This window comes from Propithecus coquereli, unplaced genomic scaffold (assembly GCF_000956105.1).
Source record: "Propithecus coquereli isolate 6110/MARCELLA unplaced genomic scaffold, Pcoq_1.0 Scaffold671, whole genome shotgun sequence".
Classification (NCBI taxonomy): Eukaryota; Metazoa; Chordata; class Mammalia; order Primates; family Indriidae; genus Propithecus; species Propithecus coquereli.
Window position 1 is genome coordinate 800,362 of NW_012152741.1, and position 22,646 is coordinate 823,007.

The 22,646-nt window shown below is 49.9% G+C and overlaps 2 protein-coding genes across 2 annotated transcripts in view; both read right to left on the bottom strand.

Moving 5' to 3' along the window:
* Nucleotides 1-4,438: 4,438 nt before the first annotated feature.
* On the bottom strand, nucleotides 4,439-10,744 carry TSPYL2 (TSPY-like 2). Its single transcript, XM_012660645.1, has 7 exons — nucleotides 9,866-10,744; nucleotides 8,548-8,625; nucleotides 8,317-8,428; nucleotides 8,086-8,231; nucleotides 7,855-7,952; nucleotides 6,875-7,560; nucleotides 4,439-5,226 (listed from the first exon to the last, which is right to left on the bottom strand). Exons 1-7 carry the CDS (start codon nucleotides 10,667-10,669, stop codon nucleotides 5,063-5,065), a joined length of 2,088 nt encoding a protein of 695 aa, XP_012516099.1. The 5' UTR covers nucleotides 10,670-10,744; the 3' UTR covers nucleotides 4,439-5,062.
* Nucleotides 10,745-11,991: 1,247 nt separating this feature from the next.
* The window catches only part of GPR173 (G protein-coupled receptor 173), a 20,887-nt gene continuing 10,232 nt past the window's right edge, over nucleotides 11,992-22,646 (bottom strand). The window contains exon 2 of the mRNA XM_012660634.1: nucleotides 11,992-16,058. Within this exon, the coding sequence (XP_012516088.1) occupies nucleotides 14,840-15,961 (1,122 nt within the window). The 5' untranslated portion in view covers nucleotides 15,962-16,058 and the 3' untranslated portion in view covers nucleotides 11,992-14,839. The remainder of the gene's footprint in view (nucleotides 16,059-22,646) is intronic.

The window sequence follows — 22,646 nt, forward strand, 5'->3', positions numbered from 1 at the left end:
CCTCCCTCCGGCTGGAGCGCGAGCCGGGCCACAGGCCTACACCGCTACCGACGGCTCCCGGACTCCCATTGGAGGAGTGCCCTCCTGCCTTCCCTAGGATTGGCTGCAGATGGAAACACTTTATTTTTACCCCCTAGGCTGGGATCCGAGCAGAAGAAAACTCCGCCCCTTCAGGGACTCTCATTGGTTTGCGAGCCAAGTCCACCCTTTACTAGGATTGGCCAGGAAAGGAGAGCTCGTCATTGCCCTTTGCTTGTCTATCCGACAGCGTTTTGGGGCTTAGTTGCGAATACGCAGGCGCGAAGCCCGAAGCCAGGCCAGGCGTGAGTCACCGAATAATCGGAGACCCGCGGCTTCTTGACGTCTTACTCTGCGTAAGCCACCTTGCACTTCCACCGCTCTGCTAAGAGACAGGACTCTGCCCCCAGTCGCTCCACACCCATCTGCAGGGATTTCTGAGCTAGGTTGCTCTCGCTCAAAGTGAGCAGAGTTCCTAGTTCTCCGGAGGATGAGGTAGTTTTGGGCGTGTGGCGCGTCACTCACTAGCCCCTGCTACTTACTAAGACATTGGTCAACTGACAGCCTCGCTAGGAGCCTCAGTTTAACCATCTTTGAAATGGGAAGATATTTAAATTTTTCCTCAGAATGTTGTGAAGATTAAATGAGGGAACATAAATTAATTGTCTGGGGCATGAATAATTGAGGTCTCTCCTCCCAATTCTTGCCTTTCCCAATGTTCAGGTGAGGGACCTATGGCCCAGAGAAGCAAACTTGAAGTCACACAGCAATAAAACCCAGAATAAAACGCAAGTTTCCATCTTCCAAAGGAAAACTGTTTAATAAGGAAGGAGAGAGGGGAAGGACCCTCCTATTAGCAGAGGTTCCTAATTTGGTTTTCAAAGACCTCCAGTTGAGTCTGGGGACAGAGTTTGGAGGGGTCCATGAATTTGGATGGGAACAAATTTACATCTTTATATTCTCTCTCCTCTAACTGAAATTTAGCGTTTTTTTCAATAAAGAATGTAACTAACCATAGTAGTACTAGCAGTATTGGTGACTGTCACCAATAGAAATCAGAGATTTTTCATATCACATTATAGATGTTGCAGGTCTCTTGAAATACCACATAATCTCATCACTATTTTAAAATCATGATAGTCATGAGACCCTCCATTAGATCTTATGATTTAATAGATTAATGGGGAGCATATGTATTACTATAGCACATATTCGCTTTTTCCATATTTTAATAACTTTATTTCAATATGTTTCCTTTGTAATTTTTCTAGGTATTTTACGAATTTAAAAGATTTTTTTATCTGAGAAAAGGTCCACAGGCTTCACTAGGTCACCAAAGGGGTTCAAGGCACAAAAAATGTTAAGAATATTTGTCTTCAACTCTGGGCTTCAGGAGGACAAAGACTTGGTCTATCTTGTTTCCTTGCTGTATCCCTATCACCCAGTTCAGTATCGGGCACACAGTAGGTGCTCGATGAGTGTTTACTCAGTGAGTGAATAATAGGATTCCTTCCCAAACATCCTGTACCTTCCCAATTGAGGGAGTCAATGCTGGCCCTTTTGGTCATCTAAGGAAGAGGGACATTCCTGAATCTAGTTTTGTCCCCGATTCTGCTCACAGAAGTGGGTGGCACTTTAAAGGTCTGGCCCCAGGAGATCCTGGGAACCTCATACCCAGGAGCAGAGTAAGGTATAAAGGATATGAAGACAAGCATGGGAACAGGTCCTGGGGCATATTGGGCCCACGACTCCTCATATTCCCCCTGGTTTCTGTTTAAGGTCCCAGCAAATGGGGCCTGTCTTCTCTAGTCTTCAGTGAAGACTATATCTTGGAGCTAGATGTGGCTGGCCTTAAAGACCTCCTGGAACAGCCCTCCCTTTTGGAAGTCCAGACTTAGGAGTGAGGGCACAGAACAAGATGTCACTCTGGGCAAAGAACATCCTTTTCTCCCATGCCTCAGCCCAAGATGTGAGCACCCGGGCCAACTATATTGACTAGAGGGAAGAGGAATCAAGAAAAAGCATGATGAAGTCCAGAGTTCAGAGACCTGCTTCAAGGTGAGGCTCCATCTTGGAACCTTAGGCAGGTTGCTTCTGGGCTGATCCCTCAGTACGATTAGCCTAAGTTTGTAGATGGAAAAACTGAGGCCCTTAGAGAGGACGAGGAGAGTCACACGAGGTAGGGCAGATTGAGGCAAGAGTAACCAGGCTGGCTATCTCTGATTGGCTGGGATCCTCTGGCCAGGCTGACTTCTTCCTGGCCCACTCCAGGGCCTTTGCCCCTGATGCTTCTCCCTTCTTTCCTCTTCACCCCAGACTGGCTCCAGATATTGCACCTAGATGTCTCCTCTGCACAAGATGCGTTGACTTAGGATCCTGCACTCTCAGCTCTGGCCCTGAGGTATTGCATTACCTTGGGAAAGACATTCCCTTTCTGAGCCTCAGTTCTCTCCCCACCTCTGAGAGTCAAGGTCAGAACCACGGGCATCAAAACCTCCATCTTCTCCCCAAAACATTTATCAGAATCATGGAGATTTATGTCCAAGATCTGATGTTTCAACCATTTCACAGAGGAGGCACAGAGAGGGAAGGGGCCTTGCCAAAAGTTCCACACCAACCTGGTAGTCATCTCGACCCCTCTCCTATAGCTAAAGCCTGTTGAGTCCAACATCTTAAAAGCTCTCATAGAACAGACAAATTTCTCATGCAGAAGAATTCCAATTAATTTATGCAGATACTTCCCTCTCAAGGAAATGGAGCATAACTTCCTACTCCCTAAGCATGGGCTGTGCTTAACTTCCTTCCAAAGAGTATGGCATGGAAAATGGGGAAAGGAGTAACTTTACAGTGGAGAAACCTGACAGACACTACCTCAGCCAGGTGATCAAGTTAACATCAACAGTGGTAAGTGATAGTGTGTATCCTTGATACGATGTGATGAGAATAGCATTTGACTTCTGTGGTCTTCCTCCGTCAAATCCATAACTCCAGTTTAGTCATGAGAAAAACATCAGACGAATCCCCATTAAGGGACATTCTATAAAATACCCGACCAGTACTCCTCAAATGTTGACTCTAGGTCATCAAAAACAAGGAAAGTCTGAGAAAGTGTCATAGCCAAGAGGAGCCTAAGGAGACAAGATGACTAAATGTAGTATGGTGTTCTGGATGGGATCCTGGAACAGAAAAAGGACATTAGGTTAAAACTAAGGAAATCTGAATAAAGTATAGACTTTAGTTAATAATAATATACTGATATCGGTTCATTAATTGTGACAAATGTATCACACTAATGTAACATGTTAATAATACGGGAAACTGGGTGTGGGCCATCCGGGATTTCTCTGTGTTATCTTCGCAATAATTCTGTAAATTTAAAACCATTCTGAAATTAAAAGCTTTTTTTAAAAAAACTCTTCCATATCCGACCCCCATCATGCCGCTCTCACTTGAGGTCTAGCGTTCACTTCCTCACTGCTCTCCCTCCTTCCAATCCGATCTCCTGGCAGCCAGCAGAGGGCATTCTCTAAAACGCAAATCTGACCATACCTGAAGCCTTCCAGCAAAATAAAGGCGTTGGATAGAAATTTCTGGACGCATATTGTAATAGACAGACCTGGATGACTGTATAAAAGTTATCATTATGATCCAAAACGAATCTGGGAAATATTTCTAGTGTCAGTTGAAATAAAATTACTGTATCCAAATTTTAATAGAACTCAGCCTTTCCAAGGTCTTCCAGATAAAGCCTGCCTTTTCTATGTCCAACTCCCGACCTCCCCACCCTGTCGCACAGCTACATAGTGATTTCCCTTTGTTTTTCCTTTATCTCTACGGACATTCCTCGGCCTGAGCCATCTTTTCCTGCCCTCTCCCCCAGGCCTAGCTCCAGAGATCTCCTTCGCAAAGGAGATCCAGCGCCCTTTCCCAAAGAGAGCGCTGCTGCATGATTGGGTTGTGACGTCAGGATCGAAGTCTCTTTTTTTTTTGCTTAATGCGAACGAGAAAAATGGATTCCGCTGGCTCCCCCACGCCCAGCTCACACTATGCCGGAGAAAAGGTTTGACGCACTATAAATTAAAAGATGAATCATCATTGAACAAATGGATGCTCTAGGGCGCAGTGTCCGTGCGCATGCGCCACAGGGTAAGGCGTGGGAAGCTCTTTGCTACCTGGCTGGGACCACTGCGGACGTCAGGAGTGGGAGGAGCTTCCTCAGCCTCGCTTTGCCATTGGCCAGGACGGTCCGCATTGGTCTGACGCAACGCCTCGGCGGCCCACAGAGCTCCCCTCGCGCCCGCGCCCCCGCCACTGTGTTGCTGCAGGCAGCTGCGCAGGCTGGGCGGCTCCATGCGCGCCTGCGGGGAGACTGGCCGCCAGGGACCGCGCACCGGGGGGAACAAAAGACTCGAAGAGGCACTTTGAATTTGCTCAGAACTTTATTAGGATTATCGGGGTTCACAGGGAAAGAGGCGGGCCTTCTGGGGGAGGGGAGCAGGAATACCGCAATGGCGAAACGGCCTGGCAGAGACACCTAGGCGGGCTAGCGGGCACGACTGGAAAAGGAGCGGGATGGAGAGGGGAGAGGAAGAGAACTTGGCAGAACAGGGTGGCATCAGCGCCTCCAAGGGCACTGCGAGGCTGTGAGGAAGGCCACAGCAGCCCTCCCCGTTTTGGGATCAGGGTGTCCACTCCACACAGCACGGGGAGAGGGGCTAGGGCCAACACTTGACGAGGAGAGAGGGATAGAGGGGCCCTTGACCAAGGCATCACAATAAATACGTTTAGCAGCACACAGAAGCCTGCGGGGGAGGAGGGCCAAAAGAAGGGGGTTATCCCCCTTTCCCTCCCCCCAAAATAAGAACTCTGCAATTACTAAACCATAAAAATAAACTTTAAACCCGTGTACGAAGTCGGTTACCCCCCAGAAGTGCAATGTGGGGCCGCACGGCCCTAGCTGAGGGGGAGGGTAAACGGGGTAGGGGGTGGGAGATACAGAGAGGAGACCCCTGCGAGGGTAAGATGTTTAGCAGGGGTAAGATGTTTATCCGGTTTTTCCCCTGTTCCCCAGGTTGGCCCAAGCGTTTGGGACCTGAAACACCTCTGCCAGGTCGGAGTCTTCAGAATCTTCTCCTTCATCCCAGTCATCCTCACTTCCTCCCACTTCATAGCCTCCTTCCTCGTAGAAGTCCTGACCTTGCACGCTGCCTGCATAGGGGAAAGGCAAGGAAGGGGAAATGAAGAGGGCGGTTACAAGGGCAACAGATGTCACGCTAAAAGGGAACGGAGCCCATAGCCAGGGCTTTTGGGGACCTGGGACCACTTGCCAAGTGCCTCTGCTTGGAACAAGCAGCCAAGTGTGTGTGTGTGAACTCAGGCAAGCCCGCAGAGTGAGGGGAGTGGGAGGGAGGCAGGAAGGCAGGGTGGGCTCCCTGCCTCTGTCCCGTCAAATTTGATACATCTTTGAAAGTTTTTTCTCCCCTCTGTATACGTCAATGTGTCTCTCTTCCTGAGCGCCATCCTCAGCTGAATAAACCTATTCATCTCCAGGCAGCTCCTTTCCCCCAGTCTGATCCAAACAGACCCCAGTCTGTCTTCTTCAGCCCAGTTCCCCACCCCCACCCCCACTCCCACCCCAGGGCTGAGCAGACAGCTTTGCTTCCCCTTCTCTGAAAGAAGAGATGCCAACAGATGGGAGGGGAAGAGGACTGACAACTCCCTCAGTTTCCCTGCCCTACCTGAAAATATATCTAGATTGAGGCTGCTCACTCATTCAGTGCCTGCTTTCTTAGTGCCATGCCCCCAATGGAAGTTTGCCAGGGACCCTATGGCCTAAAAACTCCAGGAGTGGTTTTCCTGTCCCTTCCACCTCCCCCAGGGGCCTGCTTCTCCTGTCTGCCTAAAGCCAGGCTCAAACACCTCCTTTCACCAGCCAGCCAAGCCTGAACCTTAGATACTGCCTTCTCCCTCAAACTCCGGTATGCAACCCTTCCTCAGCATTTCCCAAAATGCATTCTTCGGTGGGCAGTGAAAAATGGCATCTGTGGTCAAGAAGTTTGGGAAATACTGGGTTCCGCAAAGTTTAATAGGGTTTTTTTACAGCAGGACTTCTCAGAGCCTTTAAGGTGCTAATGTACATGTGACTCCACAAGAGGATGATGTTGTATGCAGTTACTTCCCCAACATGTCTGATCACTGACTGTTTTGTGAGAAGCAGCTTTCAGAAAAGGTGAAGGATCCCCAGGAGACAATTTTGGAAACCCTGCCCAACGTACCAGTATTTTCATCCTTCCAGGTCTTTGTTCACATGATCCCTTCCAATGAGAATGCTCCATAATGCTCCTCAGTGTGAATGCAGCCTCCAAGTCAAATGTTATCTCCTTTCTCTAGCTCTCCCCTTCCCCACCCTTGAGGTAGAATTAGCTGCACCTTCCTTTAGGTTCACAGGGCATAGTGTTCACTTCACGCTCAGTTCCCCAAGCAAGCCTGGGAATTCCCAGAAGGCCAAGGCTGGGTACAGAGTGTGCTGAATTGCAATGTGTTTTGCCACTCCCCCACCTCTGTGTGAACCTGTCCTTTTTCGTTTTCCATCCACTGTCTCCTCTCTCTCTTTGTTTACTCTTCATTTGTCTTTTGCTATGTTACAACCTACCTATCCATCACATAGAACGAAAATGTTCTTTGGTTTTGTTACATTTGTAAGTTAAATGTTCCCTGGCCTTCTCTTGTTTAAAAAGTTGCACAGAATGCTTTTTATTTCCTCCGTAAAAGCAGATTGTGTTCATGCCTTGATACTCTGACCCTGGTCAGGCTTTCTCTGAGAGAAAAGAGGGAAGACAAGGGGGGGGTAGCTCACCTTCCTCCACTGATTCATCTGAGATGATCTGTATCTCGTCCTCATAGGCATGCTGGTTGATGCTGTAATATTGATCTTTGTCAAAGTCATCAATGTCATTCCGATAATACTCAATGTCTCTGTCGTCGTCATCACTGCCTTCATTGTCACCTTCATTGCCGTCATCATCACTGCCTTCGTTGTCACCTTCGTTGCCATCATTATCTTCATCATCACTGCCCTCATCTCCGTTGTCACTGTCACTGCTGTCCTGGTTGTTGCCAATGCTGCCCTGGTTGCCACCTCTGAGGTTCTTGTTGTCACCATCAGCATTCTCATTGTTGTCATCAGGGTTCTCTTCATTGTCATTGGTGTTCTTGTTATTGTCTTCAGGGTTCTCATTGTTGTCACTGGCATTCTCATTGTTATAAGTGGTGTCGTTGTCATCAGCACTCTTCTTGTTATCAGTGGTCTCATTGTTGGGGACCTCATTGTGGTCAGGGCTCTCATTGTCACAGACGTTCTCATTGATGTCAGTTATCTCATTGTCAGTGGTCTCAAAGTAGTCGGTGGTCTCCATGAAGTCAGAGATCTTGATGTCATGAATGGTCTCATCAAGGTCTGAGATCTCGCTGAAAATGTCTTCCACTGCATAACAGTCATAAGCATCTTCCACGATCACCACTTCACATTGATTCTTGTTTTTACTGTAGGAAAGCCTGGGGCTGAGTATGGGGTTGGTGGGAAGGGGTATACCCATGGCAGACACTGAAAGGTGGTAAGTAACTGGGCAGGGAGTAGACTATAAGGGTTCCCAGGGGAGAGGCTAGGGTGGAAAGAGTCCCATTTCTGCCCCTGTGTAACCTCAGGCCATTTCTGGACATTGTTGCCCCCTTGTAAAACATACTGCACTGGATTGGCTCCATAAATCCTGTGTGACACTAGTCTAGTCTTTGCCCGAACCTCAACAAACTACCTCTCAGCCACTAAACCCCCATCACCTTTTCTTCTCTTCTTGCTTCTTTCTGTTTGTCCTGTAGCCTCCTTCTCTCATCATGTAGTAGCGTAAAGGGTTGACCCACAGGTCATTCTTGATAATCTGTTGAAAGAGGGGGGGAAAGGAGAACAGAGCCATAAATACAAGCCCCAGCCCAGACCCTACTCCCAATTTCCTGGGCACCCAGGGACAAGCCTAGGAAGGCCTTTTCCGGTGATGCCAGGAAAGGCCCCACCTCAGCAATCCTGTCAGCCTCTGGGAGGCTGTGGTTTGAGAACCAGCTGAAGAAGCTGTGGCTGGTATCCTGGTTCCCATGCCTGTGGGCCTGGGGTTCCTGGCCCCGGTGCCAGCGGATCGGGGTGGAGTGAGACACCAGCCGGCCTGGTGGAAGAAGAGACTATTAAGAGGGGGCTGAACAAGGATAGATTGGCAGGGGGCACAGATTTACCCTGGGACTGCCTCTTACCCGAGCGGTTGCGCTGGAACTCCTTGACAATCACCATGTTTGTGAAGTAGGGGTTTGTCTGGAAGTACAGCTTCATTTTGTAGCCCATGGAGATGTGTCTTAGATCCTGTACCTGCTCAGGGTGGGGGTGATGGTAGAATCTGTCCCCCCCACCCCATGACCTTTCCCCCCTCACCTCCAAAGACCGGATTCCTTGCCCGGTCCTACTAACAAATGTCTCTTTGGCCTGACCTGCAGATTGGTCAAGTAGCGGAAAATGTCTTCATCACGTCGGTTGATCAAGATTGAAATTCTGGGGTGGTTGAGGAACTGATGAGTGGAGCAGTTTAGGTCAAGGATTGACTATCCAGTGAAAGGAAGGCAGGTAAGATCGGGCAGAGCAAAACAAAAGAGAGGCTGGAACAGGATTCCCTCTGTGTTCATATGATGTGTGTGGAACAAGTGGGTCATGGGACATGACCTATACTTTTATTCCCATGATAAACCTCTGTGTTAGGTGGCTCTGCTGGGTGCTGAGGGTCTATGTCCATGTGATATTTGTCTCTGGGTACTGAGGGCTTGTGTTCACAAAATGCTGTATGTCTGGGTGCTGAAGGCCCGTGTCCAAGTGATGTTGTATCTGGTTACCGAGGGCCTGTGGTCACATGATATTGTATGTGTGGGTGTGGAGGGTCTGTGTCCACATATTGTTGCGTGAATGAGGACTTGTGTCCAAGTGATGCTGTGTGTCTGCATGCTGAGGTCCTATGTCTACATGATAGCATGTTCCTAGGTGCTGAGAGCCTGTTATCATATGCTTCTTTGTATGAGGGTGCCAAGGATCTGTATCCATGTAATTCTGTTAGGATGTTAAACTCATGTGTTCCTAACATGTGACATGTATGTACATGTGCCCCCCAGAGATAAGCTTAATAATCACCATTAGTGAATGAGATTCTTCCTACTCTCCCCTTTCCTTCATTTAACTCCTTAATCTCCATGCCAGATACTCCCTCTCCTGACACTTCAGGGGCTTGAGCCCCTCTCTAGCCCCCTTCCCCCTAAAGCAGGTCACTCAGCCAGGATTGGGGTCTCCTAATGTCTAAGCAGAGACCTAGGCTTACAGAGCCCTATGGCTTAGGCATCCTCTCTGGCAGTTTCTCTGCTGTGTACCATTCCCCTCCCTCTTCACTGTCTCTGAGTCAGTTCATCTTCTGTGTGCCCCTCCCCTCCTTTCACCTTCTCTGGTCCAATTTTTCTGCAGTGTGCCCCTCTCCTACCCTCCCCCTTTCGCCATCTGAGATCCATTTTTTATGCAATGCTCCTCCTCTCCCCCATTTCCCATCTGTGGTCCAGTTTTTGTACTGTGTGCCTCCTTCCCCCCTTCATCGTCTCCAGTCCAGCTTCTCTGCTGTTTTGCCCTTCTCCAGCCAGTCCAGGCAGTCTTTTGATAGGGGGCCCGCCCCCACCGTTGGCCCTCCCCCACACCCTTCCACCCTTTCTGTCCCTCCCTCCACCTCCCCATTCCCCTCATGGGCTTCTAGCCCATGAGTATCGATGAGGAGGATACTGCTTTGACCCAGAAGCCCGGGATATGCTGGATGATGAGGTCTCTGCGCTCCAGGAAGGGTCTTCGCATCTGGATGAACTTGCGCTTGAGACGCAGGAAGGCCTTGCCTGCCTTGATGTTAACAGCCTCCAGGTCCAGCTGAATATTCTCCAGCGCCTGCAGGATGCTCTCCATCCTCTCGGAATTCCTCTCTTTGCTCTCCTTCATTTTCCTCTGCCTCCTCCTCCTCCTCCTCCTCCTCCTCCTCCTGCTGCTCCTCAAACCTTCCTGTTCATCCTCATCATCATCTTCCACTAGGATGACAGCCTCTTGCCTGTTCTTTGGACCGACTAACCTCTGGGGCCCCCACCCCTCTACGCTACAGGTTTCTAGGACCTTCTCTCCAACAGGGCTGCTGGGATCCACAACCTGAAAGTCGATTTCCAGGCTTTCCCCAGAGACCTCAGCAGGGGGGAGTATATCCAGGCTCTCCACGGGAGGGGGGGCCTCCCCGTACCCTGACTCGATAGTAGAATCCCAGTCGGGACCCCCAGAACCCAGGGTGAAGTACGCGCGGATCCCCCCCTCCTCGAGAATGATATAGGGCATCGGCGGGGGCAGCGTGGGGCCCAAGCCCACCCCCCTCATGTCAGCCAGCACCTGTGCCGCCTCGGTTTCCTCCCGGAGCCTTGGGCGCTGCTCGGGTGGAGGCAGGGGCAGTCGCAGGAGCGGCGGCGGCGGCGGCGGCGGCGGATTGCGCTGAGGCGGCTCAGAGTTGCTCAGGCGACGGGTCTTGGCCGGAGGCCCCTCATCCGGGCGATCCATGGTGATAGCTCAGGGGATGGCACTCGCCCCTTCGCTCTCCGCCGGGCCGCCGCTGCCAGGCACACTCAAAGCTGAGCCGCCGCGACTCACGCGACTAGCTCCGCTGACCGCCTCGCTCTGGCGTTCCCTCCCACAGCGCCTGCCCTACTCCCTCCGCGCCAAGCGCCAAGGTCCCGCCCACTCCCTGACGCAAGGGGCCTATCTGCCTCGCCATTGGCTGACGGCTGCCGCGGCGGCGCTCGCCCTCCCTCGACCCCTGCCCGCTCTCACGCAATCTGCTTGCCAACACTACACATCATCACTTTCCGATTGGCTCCCGTCGGAGCCGCCAATCAAAGGGCTGACTCCCCCAGCGATGAGAGGGAGTCTGCAGGGCGATTGGCTGCGAGGAAAGCTAAGGGAGCGAAGCACCTCTCCCTTACCCTTGCAGCGTTTTATCCAATGGGAAAAGTACCAGTGGTTCTGAAGACCGAAAAACAAGACGAAAAACAAACGCAGGCGCTGAGCAGAATGTGCTCGAATAAAATTGGGAGAGCCTCGCTATCATTTCCCCCGCCCCCCTCCCCTCAGCAACTACGCACTTTTAAAATCGGCCCCTTCCCCCACCCCTGCTTCTGCCTGGGGGGCGAGCTCTGCTGTAGCCCCGGAGGGCTGGCGCCACTCTATGCGCGCCTGCTATTTAGGCACCCAGGGCGTTTGGTTTGGGGGCTAGGTTTTGACGTGGCGTTTTCCATCTCCGCAAAATGGCTCTAGAAATAATAATCACGCACCAAAAAAGTAAATTCCTCTGCGTCATAAAAAAGAGTGTCATTCAGCTCATCTGCTAGATTTTTCTAGGACCTTCTATGTCTTCAGGTACTGAACATTTCTCCTCCTTTCCATTTTCCATCCTTTCCTCACCCTTTTCCTCAAGTGTATGCTGTTCTTAATCGTATTTTAAGATTTTTTTTAAAGAAAAAACAAGATGGATGGTCTTTTATGAGGCATGGTAGTGGAGGTCTGGTGTTGGTTCTGGGATTCACGCCACGGGTGTGCCCCTCACTTTGTAACCCTAACCAAATCACTGCCCCTCTCTGAGCTTCAGCTTCCTGTCCTCCAACTTAGGGATCCCTAAAGAGAGGTGTAGGTAACTGCCCATAGCAGCCATTTGTGGTGGCAGAGAATTGGAGACAACCTAGGGATCCATCACCAGGGGAAAGGATAAGAAAAGGGTGATATATGTTTAAGATGGTCCACCGGAATGAATTAGATCTGTATACGGCGACATGGCTGGATCTCTCAAAAACAGAATGTTTGAGTGAAAAAAGAAACAGAACAAGATTTAGTACAATACTGTTTATGTAAATTAAAACACATAACAATACCATATAATTTTCGTAGATACACATATATGTAAATAAACACATGAACGGTGGATTGGAAGGACATACGTTAAATACACGAGAGTGGGTGCCTTTGTGGCAGGGGATGGGATCAGGGATGGGTGATGAAGGGGACAAAACGAAACAAAAGAAAGAATAAAAGGGCCTCACATGGACCAATGATGATACAGTGTGCCAAGAACTGAGGAATAAATAAACTCAATTCTGTGCACCTGAGAGAATAAATAAATAGATAATAAATTAATTGAGTGCCCAGGGAGCAGGCTGGCTGGGTAGACTCCCAGGCTTGGGTGTTTTTTTTTCCCCCCGTGATACCCCTCCCTCTGATTTTGGTCAAAGCTGACCAAAGTCCCAGCTGTATACAGTGGACCCTTAGGAAGGGCTCCCATCCCAGGCTGAGCAGTCCCTCCGGAAGCCGTTACTTTGTGAGAGGCATTTCCTAACCACATCAGTTCCCCCCACATTTGATCCCCAATTCCCAGTCCCCCATTGATGTCCAATTTCAGGAACATCTTGTTTGAACTTGGGAAGGAGACTGAGACCAGTGTTAGGAGTGGTACCTGGGGCTCCAAGCTTTGGGAGGAGATGAGGTTCTCAAGTTCCCTGCCCCCTTCCCGTGCTCAGAGCCTAGGCCAAGGGCAGCGATCTTAGGAGATGGGAGTCTACCCTCTTGCTACATACATACCTACCGTTTCCAAGTTCCATCTCCTGACCACCGCTCTTCTTCCTGCTGCAGGTACATACTCGTTTGTCTTCTCTCAGCTAGGTGCGTGCGTGCATGTGTGCATGTGCATGTGCAGTATATGTTTCCACATACAGGCATTTGCTCAGATGTGTGCACCAGGCACGTTTTCCTCAGAGGTGCCTCCCCACACAAAGTTACACAGACACACGCTGTTGCAATCATACCTCCCCACATGTGGTCACACAGACAGGACACGCAGACACAGACACACACACACAGTCAGAAAGAGAAAACATCCAATATAGCATTGTTCATTTCAGTTTTTCCATTTACAAAATCCAATGGTGAATCCAGGCAGTTAGAAAAAAGAAACGGAGGAAAACTCTCCTGAATGTACCCTATTTACCCCCCGCCCCCTTGGTCTTCCCACCCCACTCCCTCGGAAAGGCACCCCCATCACTATCACTGAGAGAACAGGTCCCCCCACTCCCGGCCTCTCAGCCACTCTGGCCTGCCTTTCCAAGGCCACTATGCAGCCAGGCTCATTAATGTTTCTCCTGCCTCGTGCCGAGTGCCATCCCCATTCCTTTTGGGTGAGGCTTCTCCCATTCTGGGGCTGTCTTGGGGTAGGGAGGGAGCTTGACACAAGGGCTACTGTTGAGAAGGGGAAGTGGGGGTGGATAAATACAGAACCCACCCCCTTTGCAGGAAATGAGAGGGGGCAGAAAGCTTGGGCAAGCCCAGGCAAAGGAGCACCAGCTTGGCTCACCAATGGCCTTGGCCTTGAAGTACGCCCAGAGTGGACTCTGCCCCAGGGAGGGAAGCTTGCGATCTCCCACCAGAAAATCTGGCTGCAGTCTGCTCCACTTTGAGTGTAGGTAAGGACGGAGGGAGAAAGGGGGAGGGGCTGTTGGGAGGAAGAATGTTTGGGTCTGAGGGCCCAGAAGGTGGAGAGCTACCAAGGAGGGGCTTGAGGCCCCTGAGGCTTGAGGGGGACAAAAAGAGGTTGGATAGGGATGGACTAGAGACCACAGTACCTTGGAGTTTGTACCACTATCAGTTAATCAGTTACCAAGGCCAAAAAAGAATTTTCATCTTCTGAAGAGTAGTGTGGACCCAGGAGGAAATTTCGGGTTGACTTTAGCTCTGACTCGAGGCTCTGTGGTCTGGTTACTCTGGGGAGTTTGGTGGCCTCACTACACTTCCTTGGGGGGCTGCTCCTGCCTGTATGGTACCCACATCAGCCCTAGCAGGGCTGAAATGGATTTCCATCCTCAGGAAGAAGAGTTGGGGGTCAGGGATCCAGAAAGCAGCATGAGAGAATGAGGCCAAGCTCAGGTCTCTTTAGCTTGAGGAGTTCAGCTCACATCCTGCTTTTCACCTAGCCTGGGCCCATACTGGGGGCCCATCTCCCTACCCTCTCAGCTTCTCCAACAGATGCACGAGAACCACTCGGGAGGTCTGGACACGGTGGGGAAGAAGAGGAGACTGGGCTTGGGACCAAAGTTGGCCTAAAACAACATTGTACACAACGTAGCAAGTAAACATCCCTGCTCCCTGGGGACCCAGCACCCCCTTTGGTCCCTGTGTCAGCAGCCTTGGATCAATTTCTCCCTAAACATCCAGGCCTTGCTAAAGGACTTGGAAGAGGAGGGTGCCTGGGAGCAGAGGGAGCAATAAGAGCTCTGGAAGTCTATTTTACAGGACAAATTTCCCCCTTCTGGACAATGTCAGAAGGAGAGACATTAAAGCAAGAAAGCCTGTCTCCTCAGCTGTTAGTAGAAAAACCTGCATTCCCAGTTTTGTTTTCTTTTTCTGAATTGTCACTTCTGAGAGAGAGAAAGAAAGAAAGAGAGAGAACATGAGATTGTAGAAGTGGAGAAGGAGGCGGCAGAGACAGGCCCCACAAAACTAAAAACGCCTCTTTCCCAGTCCCCACCCCGGGGAGATGTTGGCCAAGGTGCCTAGATTACAGGTGGTTAGAGGGGCTGGGGCTGGAGATCAGAAAGGAAGCCTCCTATATGGGGCCCCACGCCTCCCTTGCTGTCGGCCCCATCATGGTGGCCATGACCTTCTCCCTGCCTGTCTGCCTACCAGCCTGTTTCACATGACACAGTAGGGTTCTCTGGGAGCCGGGGCACCTCCTGTGCCCCAGCATGGGGCATGAGTCCTCAGGCACTTCTTGAGGTCCTTGTTGAGCAGGAAGCAGACGATCGGGTTGACAGCAGCCTGGGCGAAGCTCATCCAAACGGCAGTGGCCAAGTAGCGGTGGGGCACGGCACAGGCTTTCACAAATACTCGCCAGTAGCAGGCCACAATGTAGGGTGACCAGAGGAGCAGGAAGAGCAGTGTGATCGCGTAGAACATGCGGCCCAGCTGCTTTTCACCCTTGACCTCGTCCATGCCCAGCAGCCGCCGGCTGGCCGCATGCCCATTCTGCCGGATACCCAGCAGGGTTGGTGGCATGGGCCCACGGCCAAAGCCGGCGATCCAGTTGGCAGCAGCCTGGCCGGTGGCCCCAGGGCCATGGAATGTCCAGTTCTGGCTGATGGCTGGTACCATCTGCACTGGCTTCATCTTGCGGTGACGATACTCGAAGAGGAGCAGCTTGCCATAGACAGCATGTGTGGCTGCCATGAGCACAGCCAACATGAGCATGAAGCCCAGCGTGTCATTGGCCTTGAAGTAGCGATGCTCAAAGATGCACTGGTCCTCCTCCCGGATAAACTTGTAGGTACCCACATCGAAGACAGGTGGGAAGGCCATGGCCACAGACAAGGTCCAGGCCATGCAGATAACAGCTGCACATGTCCACAGTGTCATGCGCTTGGCGTAGAAGCGGTGGTGGGCGATGGCCATATAGCGGGTGACGCTGATGCAGAACAGCATGAAGGCCGCATGGAAGCAAAAGAGCACAGCCATGAAGGCCACGATCTTGCAGCTGAGTGCACTGAAGGTCCATGAGGAGCCGTGACGCACAGAAGCCAGCACAAAAGGGAAGCAGACGGCAGAGCGTATGCCATCAGCCAGGCACAAGTCCAGCAGAAAGTAGTAAGGAGCCTTGTGCAGGGCACGCTCCTTGAGCACCAGCAGGGACAAGATGGCGTTGCCCGCCAGGCTCACGCACATGATCAGTCCCAGCAGCACCAGCTTCACATAAGCCGATGCTGACGGTGGGGACAGTGCGCCGCTCACCTCCTCGGGCTCTCCGGTGGTGTTGGCCATACTGAGGGGCAGGGGCTACTGGCCACCCTATGGGGTCAGCCAGTCCGGTACTCGATGGGCCCTGGGGGGCTCCATCAGTCGTCCTGCTGTGCTGCACCTGCAAATGGGGACAATGGGGGAGACACAGACACAGAGAGACAGAGAGATGAGGGCAGAAGAGAGACAGAAAAACACACACAGACACACAGAGACAGAGTGGGAGAGAGAGAACAAAGAGATAGAAAAATGGCAACAAGGATATAAATGGGTAGAAATTGACACAAAAATGGAGGGGATGAGAAAGAGTGAGGAGAGAGAGAGAAGAGAGAGACACAGACCGACAGGAGAGAGACAGTGAAAAACAGATGGAGAGGAAAGGTGAGGAAGAAACAGAAAGGGCAGGGTTAGTGTGTCTACGAGCCCTGCCCACTTACTCCCCGGCTGGTGTCAGGCCCTGTCCCTGGACCACTGCTGCACCTACCCCTCCTTGCCGGGTGAGGACGCTTCAGCTCTCTGGATGTCCTTGGTTACCTGCTTCCTCCATTGGTGGGTCTGTGGGGCAGGGATGTTGCTGCCCCAGCTCTTCTCCCCCTTTGCAAAGCCCTAAGGTTGTGTTTAGACTTTTTTGACCATAGGAAAAAATACATTTTACGTCACAACCCAGTACACATACACACACATGCACACACAGCTCAGCCGAAAGTTTCACAAAACAGTAGATCCTATGTGTAATGTGCCCCATTCATTTCTATTCTTTGTGTTTTCTTAAAATGCTGGTAGCCACTCATTAAATAGATTCATTTATTCATAATCAGGAGTGTGCTTAGTATGCTCAAGGAACATCGGGAAGACCAATGTGGCCAGAACTGTGCAAGTGAGGGAGACAGTGGTAGGAGAAGAGGTTGCAGAAGTGTCCAAGGCTGTGGGCCAGCGTGAGGCTTTTGGTTTTTATTTTAGGTGAGGTGGGGAGTATGACTATAAAGATGTAGGTATGCTTGTGCGTATTCAGTCATGCACTGAAATAATATTTACTGAGCATTTACTGTGCACCAGGCACTGTTCTAGAACTGGAGATACAGCTCTGAACCAGACAGATAAAGATCCTGGCCTTTGTGGAGCTGACATTCTAGATAATAAAGAAGAGACACAGGGGACGTATAGTCCATCGGAGGATGATAAGTTCCTAAGAGTAAACATCAAGGAGGGAAGGGGATAGGAAGTGCTAGGGGTGGGGAAGATGTTGCAGTTTTAGATGAGGTGGACACAAAAAGCTTCATGGAGGAGGAGTCATCCTGATCGAATACCTGAAGGAGGTGAAAGAGTGAGGCATGTGGATATCTGGGGGAAGAGAAGTCCAGGCAGGGGAACAGACAGAGCCAAGGCCCTGAGGTGGACCCATACACTGTGGTCCCCAACCCCCAGGGCACGGCCTGGTACCGGTTCGTGGCCTCTAAGGAAGGGGGCCGCCCATTGCCACCTGAGCTCCGCACCATGCCCCACCCCACAACACCCCAGCCACCACCCCCAGTCAGTGAAAAAATTGTCTTCCATGAAACCGGTCCCTGGTGTGAAAAAGGTTGGGGACTGGTGCACATGGCGTATTTGAGGAAGAACAAGGAGGGTGGGTGGAACAGAGTGAGCGAGGGGAAAGTGGTGGCAGTGAGGTCAGAAAGATGGCGAGGCCAGATCATGGAGGCCAAGGTGAGGACTTGAACTTTTCTTTGGAATGAAATGGGAATCACAGAAGGGTTTTGAGCAGAGGCCAGAAGTGATATTACTTAGGATTGAACAGGATTCCACTTGCTGCTGTGTGGAGCACGGATCACGTGGGTCACAGGTAGAAGTGGGGCGACTGCTCCGGAGGCTCCTGCAGCAATCCAGCTGAGAGGAGATGGCACCCTACACCCCTTTCCCTCTTTTAGTTTTCTTCGTGGACCTTCTCTTTTCTAATGCATAACATAGTTTACTTTTAACATTTGGTTTACTGCCTGCCTCATCCTAATAGAACAAAAGCTCCATGGGGGCAGGGATAATAGACTCACACACTTCTCTAGAAGAGCACCGCATAGCACGTACACGGTAGCTCTCAGTGATAATATGTTGAATTGAGGGACAAAATGGGCTGAGGGGTCAGAGAGGGCTCCTCGGAGACATCCAGGCAGGATTTGCTGAAAGAGGGGCCTGAGGGGTGCATCTGGCCGTGAGAGCAGCACAGCAAAGCTTGGTGGGGGGAACAGGAGAGCTCGGGAATGTGGGGATGTGATAAGGTAACAGGGCAGGTCCCAGAGGGAAGGCAGTGGGGCAACTGGAGCAGAAGCTGGAGACTCAGGATCACTGTTAGGGCCGGGGCCCGGTAGGTGGGACTTGAGCCCAGGTCTTCCTACTCCCTCCCTCCCAGGAACAGTTTCCCAGCTCAATCCAACCTGGCTTGCCACCACCACCTGGGGCCAGGCTTTTTTGATGGGCACCCTGAAGTCCCAGAGCCTGTGCCAGTAGTCCACGAGAGGGTGCTAGGACAGGTGCCGAGGAGGAGAAGTGGGGATGGTGGGCCCTCCTTCAGCCCCTTAAGGCCTGACAGCGCCCTCAGAACTGCGGACCAGCCCATGCCGTGTGTGCGCAGGCGCGCCCCGCCCCCACTCCTTTGCCTGGAGGGGAGGTGGGGCGAGGAGGGACAGAGACAGAGACTGAATTTAAGAGAGAGACATACAGAGAGTAACAGAGGAAAGATGTGCGTGTGAGAGACAGATGGAGACATAAGAGGGAGAAAGAGAAAGAAAAACAGGGAAAGGGGAGAAAGCTTTACATACAGAGAGGAAGAAAGAGAAATAGAGGCAGAAAAGGGGAAAAGAGAGAAAATGAGAGTGAGAAAAAACAGCCACACACAGAGAAACAGCACAACACACAGAGAAGGGACAGAAATAGGCAAAGATAGAGAGAAACAGAGAGAAAAAGGAGAGGGGCGGGAGAGAGGGATAATGCCAGGGAAGAAAGAAAGAAAAAGAGAGACGGGGTGGGGGCGGGGCATGCGAGACAGGGGAGCTGGAGAGAGACAGAGACAGAGACGGAAATAAAGATGGAGATAGAGAGGGAGACACAGAGAGACACACTAAGACCGAGAAGGTGGATAATGTGTAGCCCAGAGTCTCAGTGAAAACAAAAGCTAAAGTTAAAACAAAACAACCCCCCCCCCAAAAAAAACAATAGCAGCAAACAAACAAAACCCTGGTGTGGCTGGGAAAGCTGGACTCTATAAGCAAGGGAGGCGAGGGCTCTCCCCGTCAGCCCGGAGGCCGGAGCCGGGCCCCAGCTGCGGGGGAGGCTGTGTGCGCAGGAACACGACACACGACACACGCACAGCTGCTCGTTCCCAGACACCTGCAGGCCCCTGGCGCCCACGCACACACAGCCCACTGCCACGGAGACTCAAGGCCAGCAGCCAGCTCGCACGTGGGGGACACACACGCGCACACGCACGGAGGTGGAGGGACATCTTGTACTCTGTCGTGTTCACGCAGGGACACGGTGTACCCTGCCTAAGCACCAGCGCTTCGTCCCGAACAAAGGCGCTACTGCCCCCTAGGGGACAGTTTGGAAATCCGTAGGAGCATTTTTGGTTGCTACGCGGAGGGGTGTAGGGTGTCCCTCTGACATTTACAGGTCCAGGGCGAGGACGCTGGCCATCCAGCGATAGGCGAGGCAGTCCTACACAGCCCACGTAGGTCCCGCATCGCCTAGGATTTGGACTTGTAACTAACTGAGCCTAGAATCTAACTCTATTACACAAACACTATTTTTTTTTTTTTTTTTTTTTTTTAGACACAAAGTTTCGCTTTGTCACCTAGGCTGGAGTGCAGTGGCGCGATCATAGCTCACTGCAGCCTCGAACTTCTGGGCTCAAGCGATCCTCCTGCTTCAGCCTCCTGAGTAGCTGGGACTACAGACACACGCCACTACGCCTGGCTAATTTTTTTTTTTTTTTCCGAGACGGGATCTCGCTATGTTGCCCAGGCTAATCTTGAACTCCTGGCCTCCAGCGATCCTCCCGCCTCAGCCTCCCAGAGTGCCAGGATTACAGGCGTGAGCCACCGTGCCTGACTTAAACACCATTTTTTTCCTCTTGGTTTTAACATACCCTGAATTATCCAGGAATGTGGCTGTCATATAAGTCAAGAGGAGACTGTATATTTGCAGTGCACCTTCCTTGGAGTCATTCACTATTTCAGAAAATCTCACCCAGAGGTCTTTGTCATTTTCCTGCACTTTCTGCCTCTGATGTTTCCCTTCTCCCAAATCCATAGTTACTCATTATAAACCGTCAGGAGCCTCTAATTACCTCCTTGAATCTCCTGGGGAGTGTCATACCCAAGCATTTACATATTGAAATACAAATTATTTTCTTACAAATCACTTTCTTTTTATTTATTTGTATAATAGTTAATACAATATGGAGATTGTATAAAATGCTATATGGATTTTCTTTTGAAATTACATGTGCAGAGATTATCTAAGAACTTCATTTCCAGATAGTAAAGGAGTGTTACAAAATACCTGTTACATAACAGAGGGCATTGGGTATGAGAGGGCTGAGAATTGCTCATAGATACAGACACATTTAGACACACACTCACACGCATATGCAATGGCCTACAAAACCACATTTCTAAATTCCCCTAACATACACACACACACATACACACACAAATGAAGTCTCAAACACCAACAGGTATACACAGGCAAACCTACTCAAATACACTTTTCACTCAAACACAGACACATATATACCCATTGACCTGATATATCTGATTATTCAAATCCCCTCACATATTCAAACTTTCACAACACAGATATATACAAAGTGGCATACTGATATCATCGCATATACAAACACTGTTAAACAAACACATAAGTGACTCAGATTCAAAGTCACTTATGTATATGCCAGCATGCTAGCACTCACTTGAACCCTGCCACATGTACATACACACACAGAAGTATGTATACATAGACAGAATACCCCTCAGATACCTATAGATATATTTGCACTGAGAAAAAAATAGGCGAGTAAAAAACTGCTCACATACACATACACAATCTAACACAAAGAGACCTATTCAAATCCTCTCACGTTAGGTGCACTCACCAACACAAATACGTACAACCTACACATGTATGTGCACACCATTCACATACACACTCTCACCCACGAACGGATGTATAACAGCGCCAACACACACACGTGAACAGAGGCACACTCACACACACACACACACACAACTTTGACAATATGCAAGTACAACTAAACACAAAGATAAAAATCGCCCACATATACAGACACTCTCACACGCACAGACACATATGTATGGGCAAATGTATGTACACATACAAACTTTTTACACATAGAGAAATACTGACATACACAACCTGCAGCAGGTATACTCCCAGAACTATTAATATTAACAAACCCACTGACGTACACAGACCAGCTAACTTCTGCGCTATAGGTAGAAATATGAGCAGAGCTGCCCAGCTGGTGGGCTCCCACCACAGCAGGGACTAGAGCAAGAATGGCTCCGGGGGGCCCTGTGCAAAGGGAGGTTGTAAATGTTTTTGTTGCTTCCCATTGAAATGTCCCTGATAGTCTGATTATTACTTTGCCACTTGTTTATCATCAGTGAGGTTTTTGGTTTGGCCTATACATACCTGTACAATGTGTGCTTTTTAAAAAATTTGATCTTGTTCTTATTTTTCCACAGCTTTTCTTTCTACAAAATAGGAGTTATATGATCATTGCTATTGTGGACCATTACATAGTATTAGGTGTTCCTAAAGAGAATAGAATTATTTTCTTTTCCTTGACTGTTGCTTCTTTATTAAAAAAACTTTTTATTATAGATCATTTCAAATAAAAAAGTAGAGGGAATACTATAATGAACCTTGGTGGACTTATCGCCCTGATTCACCAATGATCAACTCAGCTGGTCTCGTTCTGCCTATAACCCTGACCACTTCCCTCACATCCCAGTATTCTGAAGCATATCTCTTATACCATTGCAACCTTAAGTATTTCAGTACCTGTTTCTAAAAGGCAAGGATTCTTTAAAAGCATTAAAACAATATCATTTTTATTATTTCTTGATTTATTTATCAATTTACTTGTTGCTGGCATTTGATACTAAAAATTAGCCACATCTGGTTCTTGGTGGGATTTCATAATTAATTGTTATCTTTTGTTTTTAGGTAAAAATATTTGTCAGTATATTAGCGAAGCCTGAGCTGGCCTGGCCTATAATCCCAGCTACTTGGGAAGCTGAGATGGGAGGATCACTTGAGCCCAGGAATTCCAGATCAGCCCGACTGACATAGTGAGACCCCATCTCAAAAAAAATGAATGAAATATTACAATAGTTTAATTGAATTGATTCATTAAAAGGAAGTCTACACCTTTATGGCTTTGTTTCAGAGTGTTGCTTTCTTAAAAATGCAGAGAAAAATCAGTTTTCAGAAGTCACAGGGACTGCTGACCCCTTTAATAGAAAGATTTGGACTTTTTTTTTTTTTTTTTTTTTTTTTTTTTTTGAGACAGAATCTCACTGCGTTGCCCAGGCTAGAGTGCCGTGGCGTCAGCCTAGCTCACAGCAACCTCAAACTCCTGGGCTTAAGCAATCCTCCTGCCTCAGCCTCCCGAGTAGCTGGGACTACAGGCATG

Excerpts from the sequence above, each read along its gene's own strand:
- TSPYL2 (XM_012660645.1), bottom strand. The coding sequence starts at position 10,669 with ATGGATCGCCCGGATGAGGGGCCTCCGGCCAAGACCCGTCGCCTGAGC. Across the intron at positions 8,626-9,865 it reads CGGGCTTCTGGGTCAAAGCA|TTCCTCAACCACCCCAGAAT; the intron begins GTATCCTCCTCA and ends TCCACTCATCAG. Across the intron at positions 8,429-8,547 it reads GCTACTTGACCAATCTGCAG|GTACAGGATCTAAGACACAT; the intron begins GTCAGGCCAAAG and ends CACCCTGAGCAG.